Below are 24,073 nucleotides of genomic sequence, written 5' to 3' on the forward strand. Positions count from 1 at the left end.
CGTTTTCAAATAGGGATACATCTAATGCTACTGAAAATGCAATTAGATCAGTGTGCTGAAATAGTCAAAACTGGGGCTTCTTAAGGCTGGCAAAACATTAAAATTTCTTTGAATTGTTTTTCAGGATTCCCTTCTCAGAAAGGTCGCCATCGTCTCCGCCGCAACCCAAGTTGGGCTGAAGCAGTTTGCGAACAGGTCCCACTGGCTCCTTACGTCTTCTATCCTGATAAACCGGTTCACATACAAGTTTCTGTCAATCACGTCAACTTCTCAGACCCAAGTTATGTCCACGAAGCCGTGGTGCCCTGGGTTGAAGAAATCAGGGAGAACAATTTTACAGTTTGCGTTACACAGGCTGGGAGAAATGAGAAGAAAAATGGACAAGCGTTTGCCACAATTGACTTTTTAGCATACCAGGGAGCCCCTGACGGGGGAGTGTCGGGTGAAATGGACATGCCGACTTGGTGGACTGGAACGAACTGTCGTACAGTATCACTACCTCCGGTGAGATAAGTTACACCAATCATAATGATATTTTGCATCAGTGTACAGATACTTATTGTATTGAAGGGGTATTTAGTCAAGAGATCAAGAATCGAAATAAAGATCAGTGTGCAATGCAAATATACTGAGATTCAGAGTCCATTTAACAAATCGACCACATTTTTCCATGGTCTACACTCTTATATACAATAGAAATGACGTCAGAAAATGTTCAAAACTCAAGTGGAACCACGAGCCGTCAGGCGAGTGTTTTCACTACAAAGTTCTGGACATTTTATTTTTTTGGACATTTTATTTTATACATCATTGCGCTGTAAAATATGCAGGCTTGGCTGATATCAAGACAAACCGACAACCGATCTCTTTTCCTATCACCATTTATAATTTAGTGTTTTTTTTCACAGAGAAAGTTTAAATCAGTGCCCACCGTACTTGTGTCAGCGGAGCATGAAAGGCGTGGTGTTAAGCACGATGCCTCCTCTGTGTGGGTAGAAGATTTAACAACAACATCCTTCAAGATCTGCATCAGAGAATTACAGAACTTTGATGGAGCTCACCAAAGCATTCATGTTGTAAGCAATCTTCGGTTATTCATGATTTTTTATACATCATTTATAGTGGTTCGCTTGGTGGGGACAGTGATACTGTAAATAACCAAACAAATATTGTGAATAGAACAGAAACTTGTTAAAAATCCCAACTGTCAGGAAGCTTACCAGTTTGCTATTGTCAAAGCTAAGTGTAATGGAGTTGAAATTGGACCGCTAAACACAAACCCACCTAGTGTCAGAGAGGAGGACTTGAACCCTAGATCTACGAATTACAAATCCAGCGCTTTAACCAAGCGACCATTTTTCCCCTGAAGGACTGGATGGCATTTAAAGAGCTTCATCGACCTCTGTTTAGAGAGCATGGGTCTATATACTTTGCCAACGGAAACAGGCCATCCAAAGAATTCAACTTTGCCTTCTGTGAGGTATGTTTACCACTCCACGTTTTTCCTAGCCTTGCTTATTTCCTCATATACTGTACTTGCTTCCCACTCGTCTACTAGCGTTCTGACTTACTTGGTTACGGATTTATTCGTCCACCCACTCAGCGCCCCCGTCTTTACCTCAGGTACTCACGCACTCACTCAAATTTGCCTACTTGTCAACCACGCACTTAATCACAAACAGACCCACTCACAAGTTTAACCAATCACTTCGTCACTGACGTCATTCAATTAACTTAGGCACTTACAATATATTAACTCGCACACACATACACAATGTGCTCATGATTGATTTATTTGTTGATTCGGTCACTCAGGTAACTCATTTTTCGTTAAAATCGCCTTTTAGTCAGAGATTCATTCTAAGCCAATTTGCAGTATTAATGCATTTCTTTTCTTCCCTTTTATCAGGACGTCGTCTTTACAAAGCACTACAACGACTCTCCAGCAGTACTGGTGTCTGCAAACCATTCAACAAACGGAGGAAACCTGAACCCTGCGTACAACTCGATATCAGCTTGGGCGGAGGTCAGATGTGATTCATTCTTATACCTTCTTCATATAACGAAACAAAAGTATAGTAACTTTTCATAAGTTTGTCTGGGATTTGCGATGAGTTATATGAGGTGTGCGGTTAAAAGAATGGCTAATAAAGTCAATGGATCATAAAGCAAATATACCAATGGATTCCAAAAGTTCAAATGAGGAAATAACTAAGAGGTGAGCAATAATAATGTAGGAAAATGTTTGGCTATTTTAATCAGAATTGCCTCTATCGTTGGGAACTCAAGCTTGGCTTGCTTTTTGTTTTTCATATTTTGACATGCAAGTTGAATGTCTGGATAGAGTACCCTTTGTAACTACGTTTTTTATGGCTTCAAGGTGCTGATATTAGACTATGAATTCTTTTCTTTCCTTGCAGTATATAAACAAGACTGGCTTCCGAGCATGCGTGAAGGAGTTGTTTGTGAACCAGCATGACCCTCTGTCAGTCTCATACGCAGTCATGCCAGGTAGGATGCATAAAGAGAGATTCATGATTTTTAAGATATTGTCATATGGACCTTTCAAAGCAGGGTCTTTCTCTGAGGAAATATCGTAGCAAAGGTTGATTTCAACTATTTTGATTGTCTATACTATTCTCATATGAGTATTCTAAGAAAGGCTTAAACAGAAATAAATTCGTCTACGTGTGACCTGATGTAAGTTTTTATTTTTGTGATTTTTTAATGTACCTCTAAGCAGCACACAACAACGTCATTTTGGTTCAGGGAAACTACAAAATCCAACGTTGCGGCTTTGTTAAATTATATTCAGTGATTTTTTCAACCCTTAGATTATGATGAGTGCACGAGCTCGCCGTGTTTGAATGGAGGAACCTGTGTAAACGGTAAAAGAAATTTCAGGTGCATCTGCCCTCGAACTCACAAGGGGAGGACATGTGAAGGTAATATGTAAATAAGTTTTATCTAGGTTGTTTGGAAACATTGACTTTGTGTGAAAAATTAACCAAGCCCCTAAGATTGCAGGTAAAAGAAATCAGAAATGAACGAACGAACGAACCAACGAACGAACGAACGAACGAACCAACGAACGAACGAACGAACGAACGAACGAACCAACGAACGAACGAACGAACGAACGAACAGACGGACGAACGAACAGACGGGCGGGCGGGCGGGCGGACGGACGGACGGACAGATAGGGGTCATGAATGGTCCCTCAAAATGTCACAGTGCTCGCAAAATTTTAGTGGCTGCTCGTTTGCTCGTGCTCGCACATTTTTACAAGTGCTCGCATGCTCGCTTCTTAGTGGGGGCAGCTTTTTGAAAAGTGCTCGTTACTCGCAAGGCTAATTAATCACCCCTAAGAACGACTGCGTGGGAGGCTAGCATGCTCGCAAATGCTAGATACCCCTACAGATGGATAGATGAAAAAATAACTACTGACTGTCTGTCTGACTGACTGACTTACAGAATGAAAAGATTGATTGCTAGATGGATGGATGGATGGATGAATGAATGAATGAACAAATGGATGAAAGAATGAATGAATGAATGAATGAATGAATGAATGAATAAAGGCATAAAGGCAAGAAAAGAATGAGCAGATATTGAACAAACATGTGTAACACCGTTGGTAGCACATGCTGTGGTTTAGTTTCAGTTTTTCGTTGATCGCTTTTATTAAAAAAAGATAAGGTACAAGAGACATAGGAAATACATGAGCATAAAAAGAATGAAAAGATAAACGAATAGCCAAGTGTTGAAGTACAGTTACTAACAACCCTGAAAAAGTACGGTTACTGAAAAGTACTGCAGTGAAAAAGCACAGTTTCTAACAACCCTTTGCTAAGAAGTAAAAATCAACTACTACAGTAATTGTATTCAGGCTACTATAAGCTACTATATATAATTTCAAACTAGAAAGCTCCGCATTAACAGGCAAAAGGCTTGTGTGGGTTCTCTGTGAAGAAAGAGTGTTGGAGCACTGGTAATGTTTGTTTAAAGGTTTCCTCGATTTGCCGGAGTAAGGACTGCAAAAGGAAAACTTTTCTAAACTGTTGCAAAATATTTTCTTGTGTTGCAGAGTTTGACGAATGTTCCAGCAGTCCATGTCTGAATGGTGGAACTTGTACTGATGGAGTTAATAACTTTACGTGTTCCTGTCCGTCGCCGTATTTTGGAAATCAGTGTCAAGGTATTCATAGCAGGATGTTTTTGACACTGAGACATGTGTGAAAACAATTTAAACTAGGGAAACTATTTAGACATGCACGTATGACACTAAAAGAAATTATTGAATAGCTTTTCTTAGATCATTACTTTCTGAAATGAGCAGTGTCAGCAGTAGTTTTCTTCTTGTGTTGCTTAAAGGGCTAGCCTTGCTGTTTCCTGAAAAAAGTTAACGTGATTGTTAGAGCTATTCTGTTGGCCTTAAAATACCATTTGAGCAGCTATCCAACTTATCCCTTAATTTTTTAAAAAAAGACATACTTTATGATTTCTTTTAACAGAGACAGACGAATGTGCGCGCTATTGAAAGTCAGGAAGAGAACGTGTATATTCAGCACAGACACAATGGCGACAAGGCGTGGATTGGTTTGAATGACATTGCAACAGAAGGGCTTTTCTCTTGGGTGGATGGGTGTCCTGATAAATTTTGCTACTGGGCGGAGAAACAACCGAACGACTTAAGGGGAGAGGACTGCGTACACGCACTTGGTGCTAGACATGGATACACGTGGAATGACGTGGATTGTGATGCATGCCATCAGTATACGTGTAAAAAAGGTTGGAACGAATTATTTAAATACTTACATGATGCTCTTGCTACTAGTTTATAAAATTTCCGTATCAACTTATACTTGCTTAATACAATTATCATTGAAATGAAGCTGAAAGTCGACAAAATCGAGGGCAGCCATAAGCGCAGCTATAACAAGTACTAGAAAATAATCTCAGTTTTAAATAATCTCATTTTTGGTATATCAGTCTCGTTTGTCTCTACCAAACTCGATTACCAAGTTAATTACAAGACTCTACACCCAAACGGAATAACATTGACTTTGCTTTTCTGTGACATTACAAGTGCGCGCTCATGTATGTCGAAGACGCACTTTAATTTTTTTAAATCTATGAGCGCGTACTATCACTTAATGGCATTTCTACGCTAATGTAGAGACAGAAGTCTCGAAACGTCCGAGAATTTTTTTAGTTTTCAACGAAGCGTCGTAGAGTGGGTGGTTTTTATTTTATTAAGATTTTTAACGCAAGTGTACTTTGTAAAATCCAAGGCTGATCTCAACTTATTTGGCTGGAAAATGCAAAGTTTGCGTGCTTTTTGTTCTAATAAAATATGTTTATCCATTTATAATATGAGTATTCTAAGAACGGCTTAAACAGTAAATTATATTTCTTCAACGTGTCAAGTCTACGTGTGACGTGACGTAATGTGATTTTTTTAAAATGTACTTCTGAGCAGCACACACCTCAGAAATTTTGCTTCAGGAAAAAATTGTAGCTTTGTTTAAATCTATTCAGTAATGTTTTTAATTTGCAGATTATGACGAGTGCACCAGCTCGCCGTGTTTGAATGGAGGAACCTGTGTAAATGGTAAAAGAAATTTTAGCTGCATCTGCTCTCGAACTCACAAGGGCAGGACATGTGAAGGTAATGTGTTAATAAGTTTCATCTAAATTTTGGGGAACATTGACTTTGTTAGAAACAATAACCAAATCTCTATAATTGCAGGCAAAAAACCCTGAACGAACGAACGGACGGACGGACGGACGGACGGACGGACGGACGAAAGACGAACCAACCAACCGACGACCGACCGAGACGACCGACCGACCGACTAACGAAGGATGATCGGACGGATGGATGAATGAATGGATACAGGAATAACTTACTGCAAGTGATTTCTCACGGAAGAGGATAGATAGATTGATGATAGATGGATGATATTAAAGGCACGAAGGAATCAAAGAATAATGGAAAGGAAAGTGACTTATGAATGAAAGAAATGAATGAATAGATAAACGAACTATTAAAATACATTGTATTGAATGAACGTGGGCGACGCGTACATTTTAAGTTTCAGTTTTTATTTAAAAACAATTTTTTTTATAAAAAAAGAGGTATACGAGATATAAGAACAATTTAAAAATATATAAACGTTTAAAAAATTAAAGATTAAGATGAATATATAAATCAGTCCCAACGGTGCAATTAGTAGGTCCAGTAGTGTAGCAGCACTGGTAATGTCTGTATGCGAGTTTCCTGGATTTGGAGTAAGGACTGCAAAATGAAAACTTTTCCAAACTAATTTACCCCCTCAATATTAAGTTAGGGCCAGATTATTCTTCACTTATTACTCAACGCTACAAAATATTTACTTGTGTTGCAGAGTTTGACGAATGCTCCAGCAGTCCATGTCTGAATGGTGGAACTTGTACTGATGGAGTTAATAACTTTACGTGTTCTTGTCCTTCGCCATTTTTTGGAAATCAGTGCCAAGGTATTCATAGCAGGATGTTTTTAACAGACATGTATGCAAACAATTTAAACTAAGGAAAATATTTAATTTAGATAAAGAAATAGATTGCTAAGATACTGTAAGATTTTGAAAGAAAACTGTGGAATAGCTTTTCTTAATTGGATCATTGCTTCTGAACTCACCAGCGTCAGCTGGAGAATCCTTTTTGTGTTTGCTTGAATAACTTTGCTGTTTCCGAATATAAGTTACGCTATTCTTACAGCATAGTTAATAGAGGGAAATGGTTAGGAAGCCCGGCAAACATCAAAAGAGCAAACAAAGAGGAAGGTCCACGACCCTGCACATCTTTTGTTTTGCGCTCATACACTATGCACGAGTAACATAATCGCAATGTTTCTATTGGTTACTTGCATGAACACACATAACCACCTACTGTATTTTGTCAGGTTCAGAATCGCAAGACCCCTGAGGGTTTATCCTTCGCTGGCTATTAGACTTCCTTACAATGAGAACACAAAAACCGCGAACACTTTAATTAAAAAAAAAAAAAACTCTAAAAAAGGAAGTTAAGGAAATAGTTGACAAACCTGCTGGCTCCATCTCTGTCCATTTGTTTGCAAGATAGGGTAAAGTGTTCACGGTTTTCTGGATCACACTGTAATATATACCTTTCTGAATGCTTTTTGATCGATAGAACTCGCCGTCTTTAAGATAGAGCATTCGAATTTTTCCGCGTTTTTGAAAAATTAGCGGAAAAATATTCTCTCGTCGGTATGAACTATCTAGGGATTTGGTAGAGTATTAAAGGAGTAGTTGTATGCTAATTTCTTCATCTTGGTGTTCTTCTCTGGAGGCGACTGAATTTTATTCGTGTTGGTAGTTAGTTTTAGCCTTCGTTGATCGTATGGGAGAACAAGAAGGAGCTAGTGCCTCTATTTCGCCGGAACTAAGTGCCATTTTAGATGCACAGAGAAATGCGATATTAACGGCAGTCAACACTCAAATTCAAGGTCTTCAGACCAATTTGCTTTTAAAAAGCACAGTCAGATTTAGCGGCCCAGATTGCGTCGGATCTGCAACCGGACAACTACGTCTTTAAGAAGAAAGGGAAAGTTGTCAAGACAAGCAATTCAGCCTTGAAAGCCCTTGAAAGTGGAAATGTTCCTAATACCAAGGAAGAGCTGAATAGAGGTATTTCTTTGACTAATACATGTAATAGACAGAAGATAATTAAATTGGCGGATAAACCTGAATTCGGTTGGGCGACAGTCCAAGAACATGTCAACGACGGATGATTTGGCTGACGGCGAGGCCGACGCCTCAGAGATTAAAAAAGGGAAAAAAGACCTGGTGTTAGGATTAAATCATTGCAAGAAAAGAAGAGATAAATAAGCCCAAAAGTTTCCTCTACTGCGCCTTCAACTTTTAGCGCTCCCAGATTTGGCGGTTCGTCTGGCTCTTTTCCTTCAGCTTCTAGTTATTTTCGTCCCCAAGGTCGATACTCCTTTAACTCTTTTGTGTTATCGATGCGGTAAACGTTGGTATTGATGCAATATATGTGCAACACTAAAGATAAACCTTCGTCTTCAGGAGCAAAATCTTGATTTATTGGAGCAGTCAGAATTTGATCAGGGCGTCGAAGGATCCAGCTTTTCACAGGGAAAGTTGCATGCTAACTTTTCATTTTGGCGTGATTCAGTCAAGGCTTCTGACTTTGTTCTAGATTATTTTCAAGGAATCTCCTTTGCCATATTCGATTGAAAACAGATCATCAGCCCTTCGTCGGGACACCTTTGTTCGAGAAGCAATTTCAGAACTTCTGGAACGTGGTTGTATAAGAGAAGTCAGATAATACCCGCAATTTTGTAATCCGCTTCATGTTGCTGTTCAATCATCTGGGAAAGTGCGTCTTATTTTAGATTTGTCTCATCCAAATAAGTTTATTGTTAAGAAGTCCAACAAACAGAACAAATATGAAGACTTAAGAACTGTTCTTCAAATGTTTTCGCCTGGAATGTTTGTCTCCTCTTTCGATTTTAAATCTGCTTATCATCACATTGACAATTTGTGAAGAGCATATGAAGTTTTCTGTCGTTCAGATGGCCTTCGATAGACGGCGTGATGAAATTCAACGAGTTTAAGGTGTTGCCTTTTGGCCTAACTTCAGTTTCTTATATTTTTTCCAAAGTGATGCACCAGTTCAAGTTAGTTTAGTTTTGGAGGGGTTGCGGCTATTTGGCCTTGATGTATCTCGATGATGGCATCGGGGGAAATTTGTCTTTTCAAAGTGCCAAAAACATCAGTGTTCAAGTCCGCAACGATCTTTCTTCGGCTGGTTTTACACCTAATGATGATAAATCGAATTGGGAGCCCGTTCAGAAGTTAGTTTTTCTGGGTTAGTCGGTGCTAAAATTTGAAACGGGTTTGATTCTTATTCCTGAAGAGCGAATACACAAACTGAAATCTTCCATGGATGTTTGCCTTCAAAGTTGTAATATTTCAGCCAGAGGTCTTGCTTCTATAACAGGGCAAGTTCTATCGATGTCGTGTGCTGTTGGTAAGATTACGAGATTGTTGACCAGAAATTGTTATGCCGCCATTGAGCAAGAACCTCCTGGGATCAACCTTTGTACGTGTCCCCTGAGGTTCGCAATGAACTTTTATTTTGGCAAAACAATATTGACTTTATTAATGGAAAGCGTATGTCACCTAAGTCTAGCGCTGTTGGCGTTGTTTATTCTGATGCAGTGTCACTGGTTTTGGTGGCTATTTCGTTCAATGCGGTCAGGATTTAGTTTCGGACCAGTTGTCGGGCTTGACTGTAAAATGGTTCACGGACAATTAGAACGTTCCTAGGATCATTTCATCTGGCAGCAGCAAAGGTCATTTGCAGTCCGAAGCTTTGTCTATTTTTAACATGTGCTGTTCTCGCGGTATCTCGATCGAGATGGAATGGATCCCAAGATCTCAGAATGACAAAGCTGATTTTCTCAGCCGCATTTATGATTCCGATGACTGGGTTTTTTTTCGTGGAATACATTTCAAAACATTGACTTAGTTTGGGGCCCGCATTCTATCGATCGTTTTGCTAATTATTTAAATGCTAACCTTTCTAGATTTAATTCTAGGTTTTGGAATACGGGTTCAGAAGGTATTGATCCATTTGTAATGATCTCGGCGGGGGAGAACAATTCTGCGTTTCCCCCTATTTGCCTTATTCCGCGAGTGTTGCTCTATATGCGTAACTGCCAAGCGTCTGGGACACTTATTGTTCCTTTGTGGCATTCCGGCTCCATTCTGGCCGATGATTAGTGCCGGTGGGGATAATTTTTCTGATTTTGTTGTTGACTGGATGGACCTTCCAACTGCTAAGAATCGATAAAGAAGCCTTGATTCCTGGTAGATGTATTGTATGTTTGGTTATGAGAATTTGAATTTCAGAATGCTTGCTTTGAGAATTCATTTTGCCTGCTAGGTTCTTTTCCATTTAGTATTTTGTTTTGTTTTTTTTTTGGCAGGTTTTTTTGCCATCCATTTCTTTCTTTGTACTCTTGGGCCGTGCGGCCTCCAGTGAGCACACAATAGCAAATAAGTTGTGTTTATGGTTTTTTGTTTTGTACTATTGCGCACGGGTGGATTATATTGAGTGAATTTAGACGAGAGTCGAATTTTTCCGCGTTTTTGAAAAATTAGCGGAAAAATATTCTCTCGTCGGTATGAACTATCTAGGGATTTGGTAGAGTATTAAAGGAGTAGTTGTATGCTAATTTCTTCATCTTGGTGTTCTTCTCTGGAGGCGACTGAATTTTATTTTTATCTTCTTATGATTAGAATTTTTTTCTTTCCTTTTCAGATGCGATATTTTATGATATAATGACGATGTGCCTTTGTTTTTTTTGGTTTTTTAGGAGGTTATGTTCGTCTGTGACCAATTATTTATTTATTTTCGGGGCATTTTTGCGCCCGTAAAGAATGGGACCATCTGTGCCCAAATGTTTTAGGGGCCTTTTTGTGCGCCCGCGAAGTGTGGGACCATCTGTGCCCGAATATGTTAGGGGCTTTTTTGTGCCCGAGAAGAATGGGACCATCTGTGCCCAAATATTTTAGGGCCTTTTTTGTGCGCCTGAGGATTATGGGACCATCTGTGCCTGAATATGTTAGGGGCCTTTTTTGCGCCCGAGATGAATGGGACCATCTGTGCCCAAATATTGCAGGGGCTTTTTTGTGCGCCCGAGGATTATGGGACCATCTGTGCCAAAATCTTTCAAGGGCCTTTTTTGCGCCCGTGAAGAATGAGACCATCTTTGCCCAAATATTTTAGGTGTTTTTTGTGCGCCCGTGGATTTTGGGACTATCTTTGTTCAAATGTTTAGAAAAATGAGCGGCCTTTTTTCTGCCCAGAGGAGAATGGGGCCTTCTGTGCCCGACAGGGTGGGCCTAAGAAGTTCAAGACCATGATCATGTTTCCTGAAGGTAAGAGGCCTCTAGCGCCCAAGAGGTCAGAGGTATAGGACCTTCTGTGTCCGTCCGGGACGTAAATTATATTTGCATCTGATGAGTTTTGGACCATCTGTGCATGAAATTTTTTGGCTATTTTTTGCGCCCAGAAAGTTGGGTTATTTTGTATTTTGCCTGTTCATGTTTTTTGTTCTTTTATAACGTAGTTTGTTGTTATTCTGGTTACTTTTTGCGTGGTGTTTGATCATTTATTAGTTTCATTTTTTGGTTGGTTGTTAGTTCTTTTATCATTTTAGATGTGTTCAAGTCGAAGATGTGGCGTGAATTCTATTTCTCAATTCCTGATTACCTGCAGCCGTTGGCTAGCCGCGTCCAGGAATCCGTGCTGGCGTCTGAAGCAGATGGTACTTACTATCTGCCCCGTTCCTTGGCCGGTTTCAAACGATGGAAACATTGGGCTTCGTCCAATTGTTTTATCCACATGCCAGCCAACTCTTTCCATGTTGCAGTCTACCTTCAATGCCTTATCCTCGATGCGAATTCTCCTTCGCCAGTTCTCAATACAGTTTACAGTTGGCCAGTTTGCCGGACGTCTCAGTACATCCCCTAGTTGCTTCTTTGGTCAGCGCTTCCCAAAGGATCCTGGGGAAACCGAAAACGAAGAAGGAACCCATCGCTCCGGAAATGATAAAGGCGCTTGTTAATTCCAAGATTTCAGATAAGTGTCCTTCTTTGTGGGATCTGAGAACAGGAGCTCTAAGTCTTATAGGTTATGCTGAATTTTTTCGTTTCAGTGAGCTTTACGCCATAAGAGCTTGTGACATAAAGTTCGTTCCTACTTTTGTGTCCATATTTCTAGAATCGTCCAAGACAGACGAATTCCGTGAAGGGGCTAGGATTACAATCGCGAGATCAGACCGGAAAAACTTGTCCTGTGAAGGCCTTAGAGAAATACATCGCTGCCGCAAAAATTGATCTTTGTGAAGATTTACCCTTGTTCAGAGCCCTCTCGTCTCCTCGGTCCACTTCGAAAGTTCGGCACCAAGGCTTAAGGTCCTTAAGCTACACTAGAGCCAGGGAGATCATTAAGGACGCTTTTAAGGACATCACTGACGTTTCCTGCATAAGTCTTCACAGTCTTAGGACCGGAGGAGCCACTACTGCCGCCAATGCAGGGATTGTTGATAGACTCTTTAAGAGACACGGTCGTTAGCAAAGTGAAAATGCTAAAGATGGATACGTTAAAGATAATTTTGAATCTTTGATCTCAGTTTCGAAATCATTAAGTATTTAATAAGACCGAGCCCAGCAGGTCGGAGAGTACTATCCATAGGGCTGGGGTTTTTCCTCTGCGTTACCGCTACGGGCGCGGTGAGGTTTTTTTCATCCTATGGACGCTCGTTGGTACTTTCCTAGTTTGTTTTTGTAGGTTCTTAAGATATTTGACTCCTTGTACTTCTGCAGTCAATAATAAACTGTGCGGCCTCCAGTGAGCACACAATAGCAAATAAGTTGTGTTAATGGTTTTTTGTTTTGTACTATTGCGCACGGGTGGATTATATTGAGTGAATTTAGACGAGAGTTTGAATTTCCGAGTTTTACGCCACACAAGATCAAAGATGGCCGCCAGAAGGCTGTCACGTTTCCTTAATAAGATGCCTCATCCTGTGATTTTTAACAATCTGAATAGTTGAGGTTTTACGAGAAGTGTTTATGTGAATGATTACATGTTCATTAGGGTGATCTTACCGCTTTTTGTTGAAAAAGTAAATACCAGATGTTTTCATTGATTTCCGGCCGCCATGTTGGAGCCCAAGCTGTTGGGCTCTAACATGGCGTTTCCACACTGTGCTCTCTAAATTTGCGTGAAACATTTTGACGGATAACTCTAGTAGGGAATACCGTACAGACCTAAGACTTGAACAAGTAGTTTAATAGTAGTTTTCTACAACCTGTAATGTTCTTGACTTTTTTGACTCAATAGTTTTGGATTTATTATTTTGCGGCGTAACATTTGTGTGACAGTGAAAACCACCTATTTGAGCAGCTATTCAGTTATTTCTCAAATTTAGTGAACAGTAGTCCAGTCCCTGAACTCTCTCTTCCGCGTGCCCTTTATAGCGGTTGAACCCAGGCGCGAGGAAAGAGAGTCCTAGTCCAGGATAACTTGCATCTGCATGCGTGGTAGCACTTTTGAAAACGCGCGCGCATAGATGACGAGTTCAACTACGCGACCGTGTACTAAAGCAGGATCACCGGAATAACTTTAAAAAAAGCCTAGCTTGCCAGTCAGTGTCTACTAAAAGCTAACGGCCAATACACGAATCGCTATTCATCAACTTATTAGTGTATTTGTAGCTGTTTATTGAATTTGAATGCAATATTAATTTAGCACAGTTTTCTTCTTGCATTTATTTGCGCGCTTGGTTGCGTAGTTGAATTCGTTATTTGAGCGAGCATTTTTAACCAAGCGCGGGCGTCCCTTAAGGGCGTCCCAAGCAAGTAACGCCACACTCCTCGCTTCTGATTGGTCCGTTCTGAGTATGCGCATGCAAGTTATCCTGGACTTTATCCTGGACTCTCTTTTCTCGCGCCTGGGTTCATCCCCTATAAAGGGCGCGCGGAAAAGAGAGTTCAGGGACTGGACTAAGTGGACAGACGTTGCTCTAATAGAAATTCTAATAAAAACTAAAACAAAGTCATACTTCTTTCCAACTTCTTTTACAGACACAGATGAATGTAAATCCAGTCCATGTCTTAACGGTGGAACTTGCGTGGATGGAGTTTACAACTTTACTTGTGTTTGTCCAAGCGTGTTTATTGGAAGACGCTGTGAAGGTATTACTTTGTAATCCAATTATTAGGGGTTTAATGCCATCGAATTGCCTATGTTTTGTTCAAATGTTTTGGTCAACTAATCAGATTGGTGTGAAAAAGTATCATTGAGGCACCTCGCTAAATTTCTATTTGGCATTTTTCTGGAGGATTCAAGTGCCAAGGAGGATATTCCAATCAATTCAAGGCAGTAACGAAACGTACAGCAGCACTAATGTTGTCGTGATTTCTCCACAAAGGTGTCGCGAGAATATCATGCAAAAATCTGCTGGCCGCTGGATACACCTCAAGTGGATCATACTCTTTGAAAGTTAATGGTAATTCGTTTCAGGTAGGCTCATACGCTTTTCATATAAGACCTGTACTATTTTTAAAATAACTATTAATTTTATAAAGCTTAAAAATTGTTAAAAACTTTAAAAAGAAAAAACCCCGGCCCTGAACGTTTTCGACTTAATCAGGGTAGTTTTAATAACCGTCCTCTCACTAGCCTGCGAGCAGGCTCTCGTTGGGGCACCCGCGAATATACCTTGGGGCACACGCGAGTGGCGAGCGTAGCGATAAGGCGGGGAGTGGCGCTAGCGCGAATATACCTTGGGGCACACGTGAGTGGCGAGCGTAGCGATAAGGCGGGGAGTGGCGCCAATAAAGTGAGCCTGCTTTGATCTCTGTATATTTTTCATTTCTGCTTTGCCTGAGCAAAGTGAAATACCATTGGCCGAAAGGCGAGAAAGGTGAGAAAACTGTCAATCTGTTTTGTTTGATGAGGTGCGATCAGATTCCCATGGAGTCGTTCAGATTGCCGCGGGCTGTCGCAAATCAGTCGTCAACAATCATCAATATTATGGAGAGAGAGTCGAGTGCGTGTATTTCTAATGTTTCAGCGAAGTTCTAGTCTGTTTCTGCTAACCTAAAAAAGGAGCAGGATACGCTGTTAAAAGTTTGTTGATGAACCGAGATGTACTCGCCGTTTTGCTTGAATCGGTCTTCGCTTTCTTCGCATTCGATTTCCCTTTCCGCAGCGCTTTAGCTACAAACGAATACAGCTCGTGCATATTTCTTATTTTCCGTGCACAAGCCTGGAAAACTCTATCGGATTTATTCGCGGAGGCTGTCACTTGTAAACCAACATATTAGCACAGTTAAGCGAGGATAACACCGACGAAAACTTTCTGCTTTGACGCTTGAAAGGAATTTTCTGTTGCGATCACACGAGCCGACACGCACACAGTCGGAAGAAATCTCTAACCGAAGGAAGAAGAGGTTTTTTTCAACGCTTGCTTTATTTCTTCGGTGTAGCATTCACAATCGACATTGTGGAAAGTTTGCATTGGAAATTTTCCCGATAAATCTAAAACTATCAGGTTTATTCGCTGTCAACGTTCCTGTCAAACTTCTATTCCCGTGAAACTTATTTGACTTATCAGTGTTCCTGCGGTTTCCGGGGTGGAAGTGAAAAATTAGCAGAGATCGATGCAGGCTCACTCGCGGCTAACGCCGCTCTCGTGTGGCTCTCGTGTCGTGCATGCCCCAAGGTGAGCCTGCTCGCAGGCTATCCTCTCACATATTGTTTATATATCGGATGATTCTCAATGGGAAGAGGTTTGAAACAATAGAATGAATGTTCAGACTCGGATGCCACTGTTGGATCATCATCGACTTTATCGATCCACTTATCAAAAGATTGAGCTGTGCAAAGAATTTGTTAGTTGAAAAAATGAGATGGATTTTCACGTAGATGACGGGCGGGTACATAGTCACTCGGAGGGTTTGAGTGTTTATCAATTCGCACTTCCAAATTTTTCATGGTCTCACCCATGTAATTAGACAACAAGAACATTCTACTTTGTAAACAACATGCGATCTGTGGGCGTTTAAGCATCTTAGGCCAATTAAAATTATACAAATGATTCTCGTCCGGATTTCTATAAAAAAGAGAGCGGGCGGGCGCTTTTTATTGTTATTTTTTATTTATCATTTCGTTGCATTCCTTGCCTATGCTGCTCGAATATTGATTTTTTTCACAATAAATTCTGCAAGGTTATACTATACCTATCCAGTACGGAACTAGCGTGCCAAGGCTTTAAAATTTTGGCCTAAGTTCGTATTAAAACGCAGACTAAGCCCATAACTTACGGAACTTACAGAATTTCGAACAAGGTACAAAGTAAAAGAAACGCCTGTTGGTTTTTGTTCGTTCCATTTTTTTCAATAACAAATAATAAAAAAAAAGACAGGCGGTCCCCAAAAATGAAGCGGGCGGGGACGAGAAACATTTGTATTTTTTTACTTGGCTTAATTGGGCTGAAAGGACCATTTTGTACTACTTTTTGTCTTGGTTTCCATTCTTTTTTGTTGCTTCTGATCGAGGGTTAATCATTTTAAATACAAGAGGAAACTGCTAAGAGCGTAGTTTAGCTCGTCCACACTTATCGACTAAAATGTGCTTAGTTTGCTAAATGTATACATTTCAGAATCAGAGAGAAAAAAATTGAAGCCTAAATTTTACACAAGCAGGTTACATTCAATAAGGGATCCTTCTTGTGGCTGAATTACGGAAGTTATAAGATCAATGACCCTTAGCATCAAGAACATTTAGGTTATGGTCTATAAGGTTTCGTCCTGGTTTTCTAAAAACAGAAAGCTATATGGTTTGCTGGCAGGTGACCAACACGGCAAATAAAACAACTTCCTTCTCCAACTTTGGATCGCTTTCTCTTATTTAGAACCCATTCCGCCAGACAAACTGGGCCTAGTCCCTGAAATGGCAAGCACAAATAACTAAAGATTTGCGATATTATCCACTGAAGGAATAGTATTAACCATAAAAAACCTTTCTCCGCTTGTAAATTTCAGATTTCATTTACTGTCTTATATTAAAGAACTCGAAGAAATGTTTTGTTACTGACTGCTAAACTTCTGATGACAAGACAGACGTTTCGGCTGTTTTTTTTTTTCCTTAACAAAATGCTATTTATTTTATAATTGTCTGGAATTGCCATGTGATAATGATCAAGCGAATTAAAAACTAGAGCTAAGTAATCATTAAATATTCTTACAGCCGGGAAATGTTCAGGGTTTTTAAAATAGCGTACTCTTTTTGGTTTTCTTAGGTATACTGTGACATGTCATCTAACGGTAGTGGCTGGACTCTCATCTCACGTTTCTCGAATGCTGACAGTGCAAACTGGATGCAGTCTAGCGGCAGCTGGTGGTATGACCGCACATCTACTTACGGCAGCGTTACCAGTCCATCAGATAACTACGACATGATATCACCTGCATTCTGGCTTGTCACAGGCGATTATATCAAAATAACCCGGAGTGATGACAGCTCTAACACAGCCTTGTTATACACCAGCAGCTGCACTGGCGGGAGAACTTTTAGAAGCTTTATAACAAGTTTTGGCAACTTTAGGAATGGCGCTGTGTGGAACAGTGACGCATGCCGTGGAAACTGTTACATCTCAGGCTATGGCGGCAGCTACTCATCCACAGCGGGCTTTAGCCAGATGCACTGCAGCAGCAATCTTCAAAGTAGTCGTTACCTGTCATTCTGGTGTGACTGGGATACTGGTGACGGATCCGTGATGATGATTGGTGGAGGAGGTGATTCATGCAAAAGAGCAGATCATGGGATTGGCATCACAGAGCAAAACGCGGCCCAGTTTGGCGTACATAGCTCGAACTGTGATGGCGACTTTGGTGATGAATGCTCTCTTTCTTCCAGTTATTCTCTTAATTTGTGGATTAAGTAACTTTGTTTTTCTAAAAGCAGCTATAATATGCTTTTTATACGGTAGAACACACTAAAGAATCTTGCGTAAGTGAACTAAGGGATATTTGAAAGGAATGTTTATTTTAGTATAGTTTTCACAGGTGAATATAAGAATCGGCCATTCTGATTGGTCGAGAGCTCGGCTTTTGACAATATATTCACCGCGCTAGGCGGTAAATTAAATATAACATTTAATGGTTGCCACCTTTGTCTTCCAGGCAAGTAAGCTGCTGACCGAAATTTCCATTAATTCGAAAGAAATCACTCCAAGTCACGGATATCCAAAACATTGAGAACTTTGAAAAATGACTACCAAGACCCTTGGACCAAATATATTTTCAAGAAATGATGTCGAAGGCATTAAGCGTATAAAACAGAATAAAACGCAATAGTTTCGTAGGTCACGCGGCCATCTTAAACTGTGTCAGATTGGGTGACCGAAATTCATTCCCCTTTAGTCTAGAGCTACTCATTTCAAAACGATAACCATAATTGTTTTGAACTGTTTCTTTTGCTCCGCTTTATTGTCTTACTTATGCGCAAATTGCTTTGCAATCGATGCATTAAACTGGTTAGCATGTATGCAAGCCAGCAGTTGCATTTGCTGTTTCACTGTTTTAGTTCTTTACTTTATTATTTCTTGATATTCGCTTCTGAAAACTATACTAAAACAATTATTCGCCTCAGGCTCAGTAGACACTAGTAATATTTTCCTCAATTTCGTCTCGGTAAATATTAACCAATTTTCTTTTCGCCTTCGGCTAATTATTGTTACTAATAATCAAACTTAATATTGCCAAAAAGAAAACACCATTTCTGTTACATATTGAGGTCTTATAATGATGAAACATAAAAAGAAAGTAACGGCTTAGTCTTTTTTGGTTACATATTCCGCATTTTTTTATTATCGTATTGTTATTTTCGTGATTGGAATGGCTTAAAGTACGGATAGTAATGATTTTTCTTAGTAACCTGATTTCCAACGACTTACGTTGTTTTAGCACTTATTAGTGTTTCATGTTATCAATTTGGGAATTTAAAATCTTATTTGGATAATTCCACAAGCTCAAACTTAATTTTTGTTTCTACAGGAGCTTAATTGAGATCAATATACTCTTTCATATGTCTATGTATTTAAATTACTTCCTAAATATACGACTCCTATAGTTAATTAAATACAAATTTTGCCAAGTACACAAACTAACTTAATCTAGCCATGTTTAATTCTGAGTTTTCGGACAGCTGAAAATAATGAATTATCTTGCGAATCTCATAGAATGCTACTGTATTGGTACTTGTAAAATGTCAATTGTTCAATAACGAAGAGTACAAGCCGATTAGCTGATTTATATCGAGTTGTAACCTCATTAAGCGTGATACAAATAAAACCTTACGACGCCAAAGAGCACCTTGTTTTTCTTAACGTGACAATGCAATATCATTGCATTGATAGCTGGGAAAGGGATGGTGAGGGTGTTGGTTGTGACACTTTTACCCATGTTACTCTTCACTTTTCCAACCAACTGTTCACCTTAGTTTGCTTCCTCAAATTGTTCACTCCCTGCCTAAAAGATATTAGATAGATAACATAGACGGTGGAAGCTGGGGAACATGCACGCTGGTCCTCTTGCCATATTTATCGATCATAAAGAAATGAACAACCGAGAAACGTGTTTTGCTTTTGTACTTTGGACATGCAATGTCATTGCATGCAGTTAAATATTACCCTTATGTTAATAAGGCAAATCAACCGAATTGGCGAATATGGAAAGCTGACATTTGGAGCATCAACTTTTCGATGGAGCAATAACTACCGGATTGTGGGTTGACTGTGTGAATAGCACTGACGGAAGCACAGGCCTCCCAAGCTCATGATACGAGATGCATAATGGTTAATAATTAATGAAGCTTAAAGATAGGCACTACGAGCGGCACTTGCCGACTGTTACAAGAAAGCGGGGTAGTGTTACAATGCCAGGCTGTCTCGAGAACGCGGTGTCATTTTTCAATGCTAAACAAAAGTTGTTTACCATCGTGGTTTGCTAAAGCTCCCCGCTGGATCGCGCTCGCAGAATTGGCGGAGCATAGACCGCTGTTCACAAGAACAGATTTGCAAGTCCTTTTTCAGATTTCCCAAAAACGCGAAAATAACAAATCCATAAAATCTAAGGTTGAATTTCTTTATTGAATCGACCTCGGAGAAATATTTTGGTGCGTCAAAATCCGTTTTTGGATTTCGTGTTTAATTGGGACATCCGAAATCCGGATTCAATTTGGATTTCCCGATCAAAAGCACCCTCAATTTTCTTTTAATTGAACGTCTCGCGCTAGGCTAAAACAGATGTTGTACGCGAAGTGCTAACGTTGAAACCACGTGGCTTGTTCAAAGATTACGATTAGGAGATATCAGCGAACAAGAAAGCAGTCAATTTTCAGGAGAGCCTTTTCTATTTTGAGGACTTGAATCACTGTATAAAAGGTCACATAATGTTTCTAGAGTTTATTGTCTGTAAGAATTGTTATCAGTAAAAGTAATTTTGTTAACGTAGTTGTTGTGTTGGTTTACGAATATGTAAATTAAGAAAAGTATGTGTTTCAAATCCGTCGAAACACATTTCATTGGGTTTCTAAACTCATCCACCTGAAAAGAGTGTTTTGGTTGGCCAATGGAATCATGAATAATTAATGAGTTCGAGAAGAAATTAAACCCATCTTGCTATCTAGTATAGCCAACTGCGAAAATTTAAATATTTTTTCACCGAACCCGTGTATTCATTATTCACTTTCCTTTATAAAATGTGTAGTTTTTGAGAAAATTTCAGCTTTGGGCACAATGGTAATGATATATAAGAGAAAATTTCTGCATTCTTATTGGCTAGAATCACGTCAATTTATCCCAGACCAGTACATGAAAGTGTTAAAATGTAAAATCAGCAGTGCAAAACGGTGAAATTAAAATCAAACTCCAGCTCAGATAAACAAAATGGCAGACAAAAATAAGTAAAGCTTAATTCAAAGACTTGGAAACAACGCAAAGTACAAAAGGACAACCAAATTAACTACTTACTGAGAAAGTGAAGACGACAAAGAATAAACAAAGGAGTCGTCAGGACAAAAAAGCAAGCTTTAAATAAAATATTTTCATCCGACAGCATTATTTACAAAACCCTCGTCGAAAAATATATAATAAATACTTTACATCTACGAAGCGAAATGCAAAGAGGTACCAACCAAATTGCCTAAGAACTGGTAACCTTTAGTTTAGAAGACGAAAGTTGTAAGCATTCCATTTTTACAAAATAAAAAGTGAGAGAATTGGTAGCCTCTGGAGCTGCTGAAAGAAGGAAAGCTAGCTCAATAATGAAAAGCGCTAAAGGTATTAAGAAGCAAATCTAACCTGTATAACGTCCAGCGACATTAGGAAGTAATACGGAATTTAATAAGAAGAACTGGGAACTAGGGAATTCGCGAATGTGATTGGCTAAAATCACTATTGACCGCGGTCTAGATTTTTCCATTAAGACCGTCATCTAAACTGGTCCCGCTGTTGAATTAACGCATGAAAGTTGCATAAAACCAGAAACATTAACTTGTTTCTGCTGAAAATACTAAATGGTTTTTTTGTTTGACCATTTTATAGACATCGTATTTACTGAGCTTAGTCGATCACCCATACAGACTTTCTGCTCAGTTACTAAGAACTAAGAATGAGTTAACTATGGCTACATTGAAAGCTATAATAGATATTTATTACACAGCTAAGCTTGTCACGGGGCCAATAACTAAAATCAACCAATCAGATTGCTAAACTGCAGGTCCAATATTTTGCGAATGATTGCTGCATGACCCACTGCTGCACCCTCTCAGTAGTACTATTTATTGGGTTGTAAAGCAACGTCAACGCGAATTATTTTCCGACCGAAACACCCGATGGGTCCTCGGTCAGAATTGCGTGCTGGAGGAAAAGCCCATAAAAAGACACAAAGGCAGGATAAAAGTCCAGGAAGAACAAAACTCATTAACACAACAATGGAAATTAATTATTAACTTTAAAATAATGACCATTGATGGAAAGTAATTGTTAACACTTGTGTTAATTTTAACAGAAAGAAAATAACCGTAAGCCGTAACAACAGGCAAGGAGATAAATTTTTTGGAAAACTGCCGTTTAGTTCTCGCAAAAGATGAAAAGTTAATCATTGTGAACAGCTGCGATCAACATCACGATATTGCTACAACAGGTTTACATTCGGCTTTAAGTGTTTGCGTGCAAAGTTTGTTTTCACGCACAGTCTCTTGTGTCGTGGTTACAAAACGGTGAAAGCTGTAAATTAAAGGTTAAACTGTTGACTTCTATTTGTTGTTATTCGAAACAAAAAAAAAAAGACCAGATTTCGAAGCACAAACAGTCGTTCAAGTTTGAAAAAAAATGTTATTTATTAAGAGTACTGGAATGACGGCTGCTCATAAATGGTTCAGATTAATCCAAGGTGACGTCAAGCGTATTTACCTTGTTTCCCATGTGCGCATGTAGGCCTGATAAACCTAGAAATAGAACATGATGGCAGTATTGTAACGAGGAAATGACACGTTTATATATATATCAATAAAACTTGAGCGGTAAAAACAGTTAGGATGTACTTTCCACTAGCTGTGAAATTGGATGGACATGGGAACCTGCTCGTCTTGGCACTTCTGCTGTTAATTGCGGGCGAAAATCCATTTCAGAAAACTTAATCTTTGAGGTGATAGGCTTTCAATTTTTTTTTCCTTATATTCTCTTTTACGTCCGGCAATTGATGAATTGGTTAATCTCTATACTATCAGATTAAGCACATTTTGGATGTATTGCTTTAGTACCATTTATGTCTGATGGCTATAAATCCCATTTAGATATCATTTGAAGCCTCATTTTTCTTAGCTCTGATAGCTTGACAGTTGTAAGCATTGCTAAAGGAAATTTTTATACGACCAAAATTATATGTCAGACCGGAATAATTGATAAATTCTGCTGAATGTAAACAAGTTTCCTTTCCTTACTACTTTGCAGCGCTTTTCGTCTGTTCCAAAAGTTCTCCCCACAGTACGTCACTCAGTCAACAACAAGCCACAGGACGCCATGAATATGTGGATTGAAGAGCTGAAGGAGGATTATTTCCGAATTTGCCTTCGAGAAGTGAAAGCATTTGATGGCAAGCAAATGATCAGAATTTGCAAGTGGTGAGTTTCATGACAGAAAAGATTAAGTTAAACTCCGTGCTTTGTAGAGTCAAATATTTTATTCTGAAAAAAAAAAATGCTATAGACAATTATGAAAAACACTTGTGGCTATATCTTAGTTCTACTATTCTGAAGACGTTTGGACTCCGTCGTAAGGCAATTTAAGTATTACTGAAACGCACCCGAATTTGAAATAAAAACCACAAGTATTAAGGGTTTCGGCCTTCTTAAAGCTTCGACTTTGTGGTCTCAACTTTCAACGACAGTACAATGTTACAATTGATTGAGTCAAGCAAAGTGGGAAATGAAAATTTTTGACCCCCACTCAAACTTTGCATGTAGTTAGATATTCAGGGGGGATGTAAAAAGATGGCCTTTTTTTAAGGTTACAACCTTTTTGATGTCATGGTAACATCCATCGTTTGTTGGTGTCTCCAAACCTAATTTTTCACTCAGCACATGCTCTGAAATGTGATAAATGTAAAGATAAATGTTTAAGTCCATTAAAAAACTGCTACTAAAAACTTGGATCAAATATAAAGTCATCATTCTGGTTTATATTGATGTATAGGACGTTTTTTTTTACATTAAGTTCACAACGACTTATTGATGGGTAAAACATACCAGACGTTTCTTTGAATTTCTCCAAAAGTACACCAGTTTCAGACCAGAAACTATGCAGTTAGTTTACACAGATATCCTAGTTGCTAAACCTGCAAAGATCTCTGCGGGGAAAACTCTTTTATATTTTATGGAATTTAACGAACGAAGCCCGAAGCCCAAGTATTTGCATACTTTGGCGAAATTATTATTTTGTCTGCTCACCAACAAAAACACTTGCAACAGTGAAACTGCCCTCAATCGAAAAGAATCTTTTCTGTTAAGTCATTTTCTAATCAAAACAATCATATTTACCCTTTGTTTTGTTAGCAATATCGATCAAAATAAAGCTTATTACACAAGAATTTCTCCAGTTCACCATTACCATAATGGCGTCGGTTCGTTCATCGAGTATTCATATTCAACACAAAGTCAAGTGCCTGTACCTTTTTTCTGAGGATCATGTTGCTGTATATACACCTTCAGGGACTGTTTTCTGGCTAATTTCAGCACATCTGCAAAAGTATTTATAGCAAGCTTTGCATCTTCAACTTCACTGAGAGGACTTGAGTCAGCAAGCCACGACAAGGGACGTTTAGTTTTCATCTTGGATTAACACAATTTACGTTGTATTACTCCAGACGATAGCATCACTCACTCTTTATTAAGATAAACTGTCTTG

At 39.2% G+C, this 24,073-nt stretch overlaps 1 protein-coding gene and 1 pseudogene across 2 annotated transcripts in view; both read left to right on the forward strand.

The window, feature by feature from the left end:
• Nucleotides 1–24,073, forward strand: part of LOC144644226 (uncharacterized) — a 98,460-nt pseudogene that overhangs the window by 18,772 nt on the left and 55,615 nt on the right. Inside the window, exons 8-12 of the transcript XR_013569070.1 lie at nt 125–504; nt 909–1,076; nt 1,370–1,480; nt 1,910–2,026; nt 2,421–2,511. The product of XR_013569070.1 is annotated as an uncharacterized LOC144644226 (transcript). The remainder of the gene's footprint in view (nt 1–124; nt 505–908; nt 1,077–1,369; nt 1,481–1,909; nt 2,027–2,420; nt 2,512–24,073) is intronic.
• On the forward strand, nt 4,121–18,974 carry LOC144638567 (uncharacterized). Its single transcript, XM_078497762.1, has 7 exons — nt 4,121–4,198; nt 4,515–4,791; nt 5,561–5,671; nt 6,411–6,521; nt 13,686–13,796; nt 14,033–14,124; nt 16,907–18,974. The coding sequence occupies exons 1-7, from the start codon at nt 4,121–4,123 to the stop codon at nt 17,549–17,551; spliced, it is 1,425 nt and encodes a 474-aa protein (XP_078353888.1). The 3' UTR covers nt 17,552–18,974.

Source organism: Oculina patagonica, chromosome 2 (assembly GCF_052425735.1).
Source record: "Oculina patagonica isolate OP01 chromosome 2, crgOcupat, whole genome shotgun sequence".
Classification (NCBI taxonomy): domain Eukaryota; kingdom Metazoa; phylum Cnidaria; class Anthozoa; order Scleractinia; family Oculinidae; genus Oculina; species Oculina patagonica.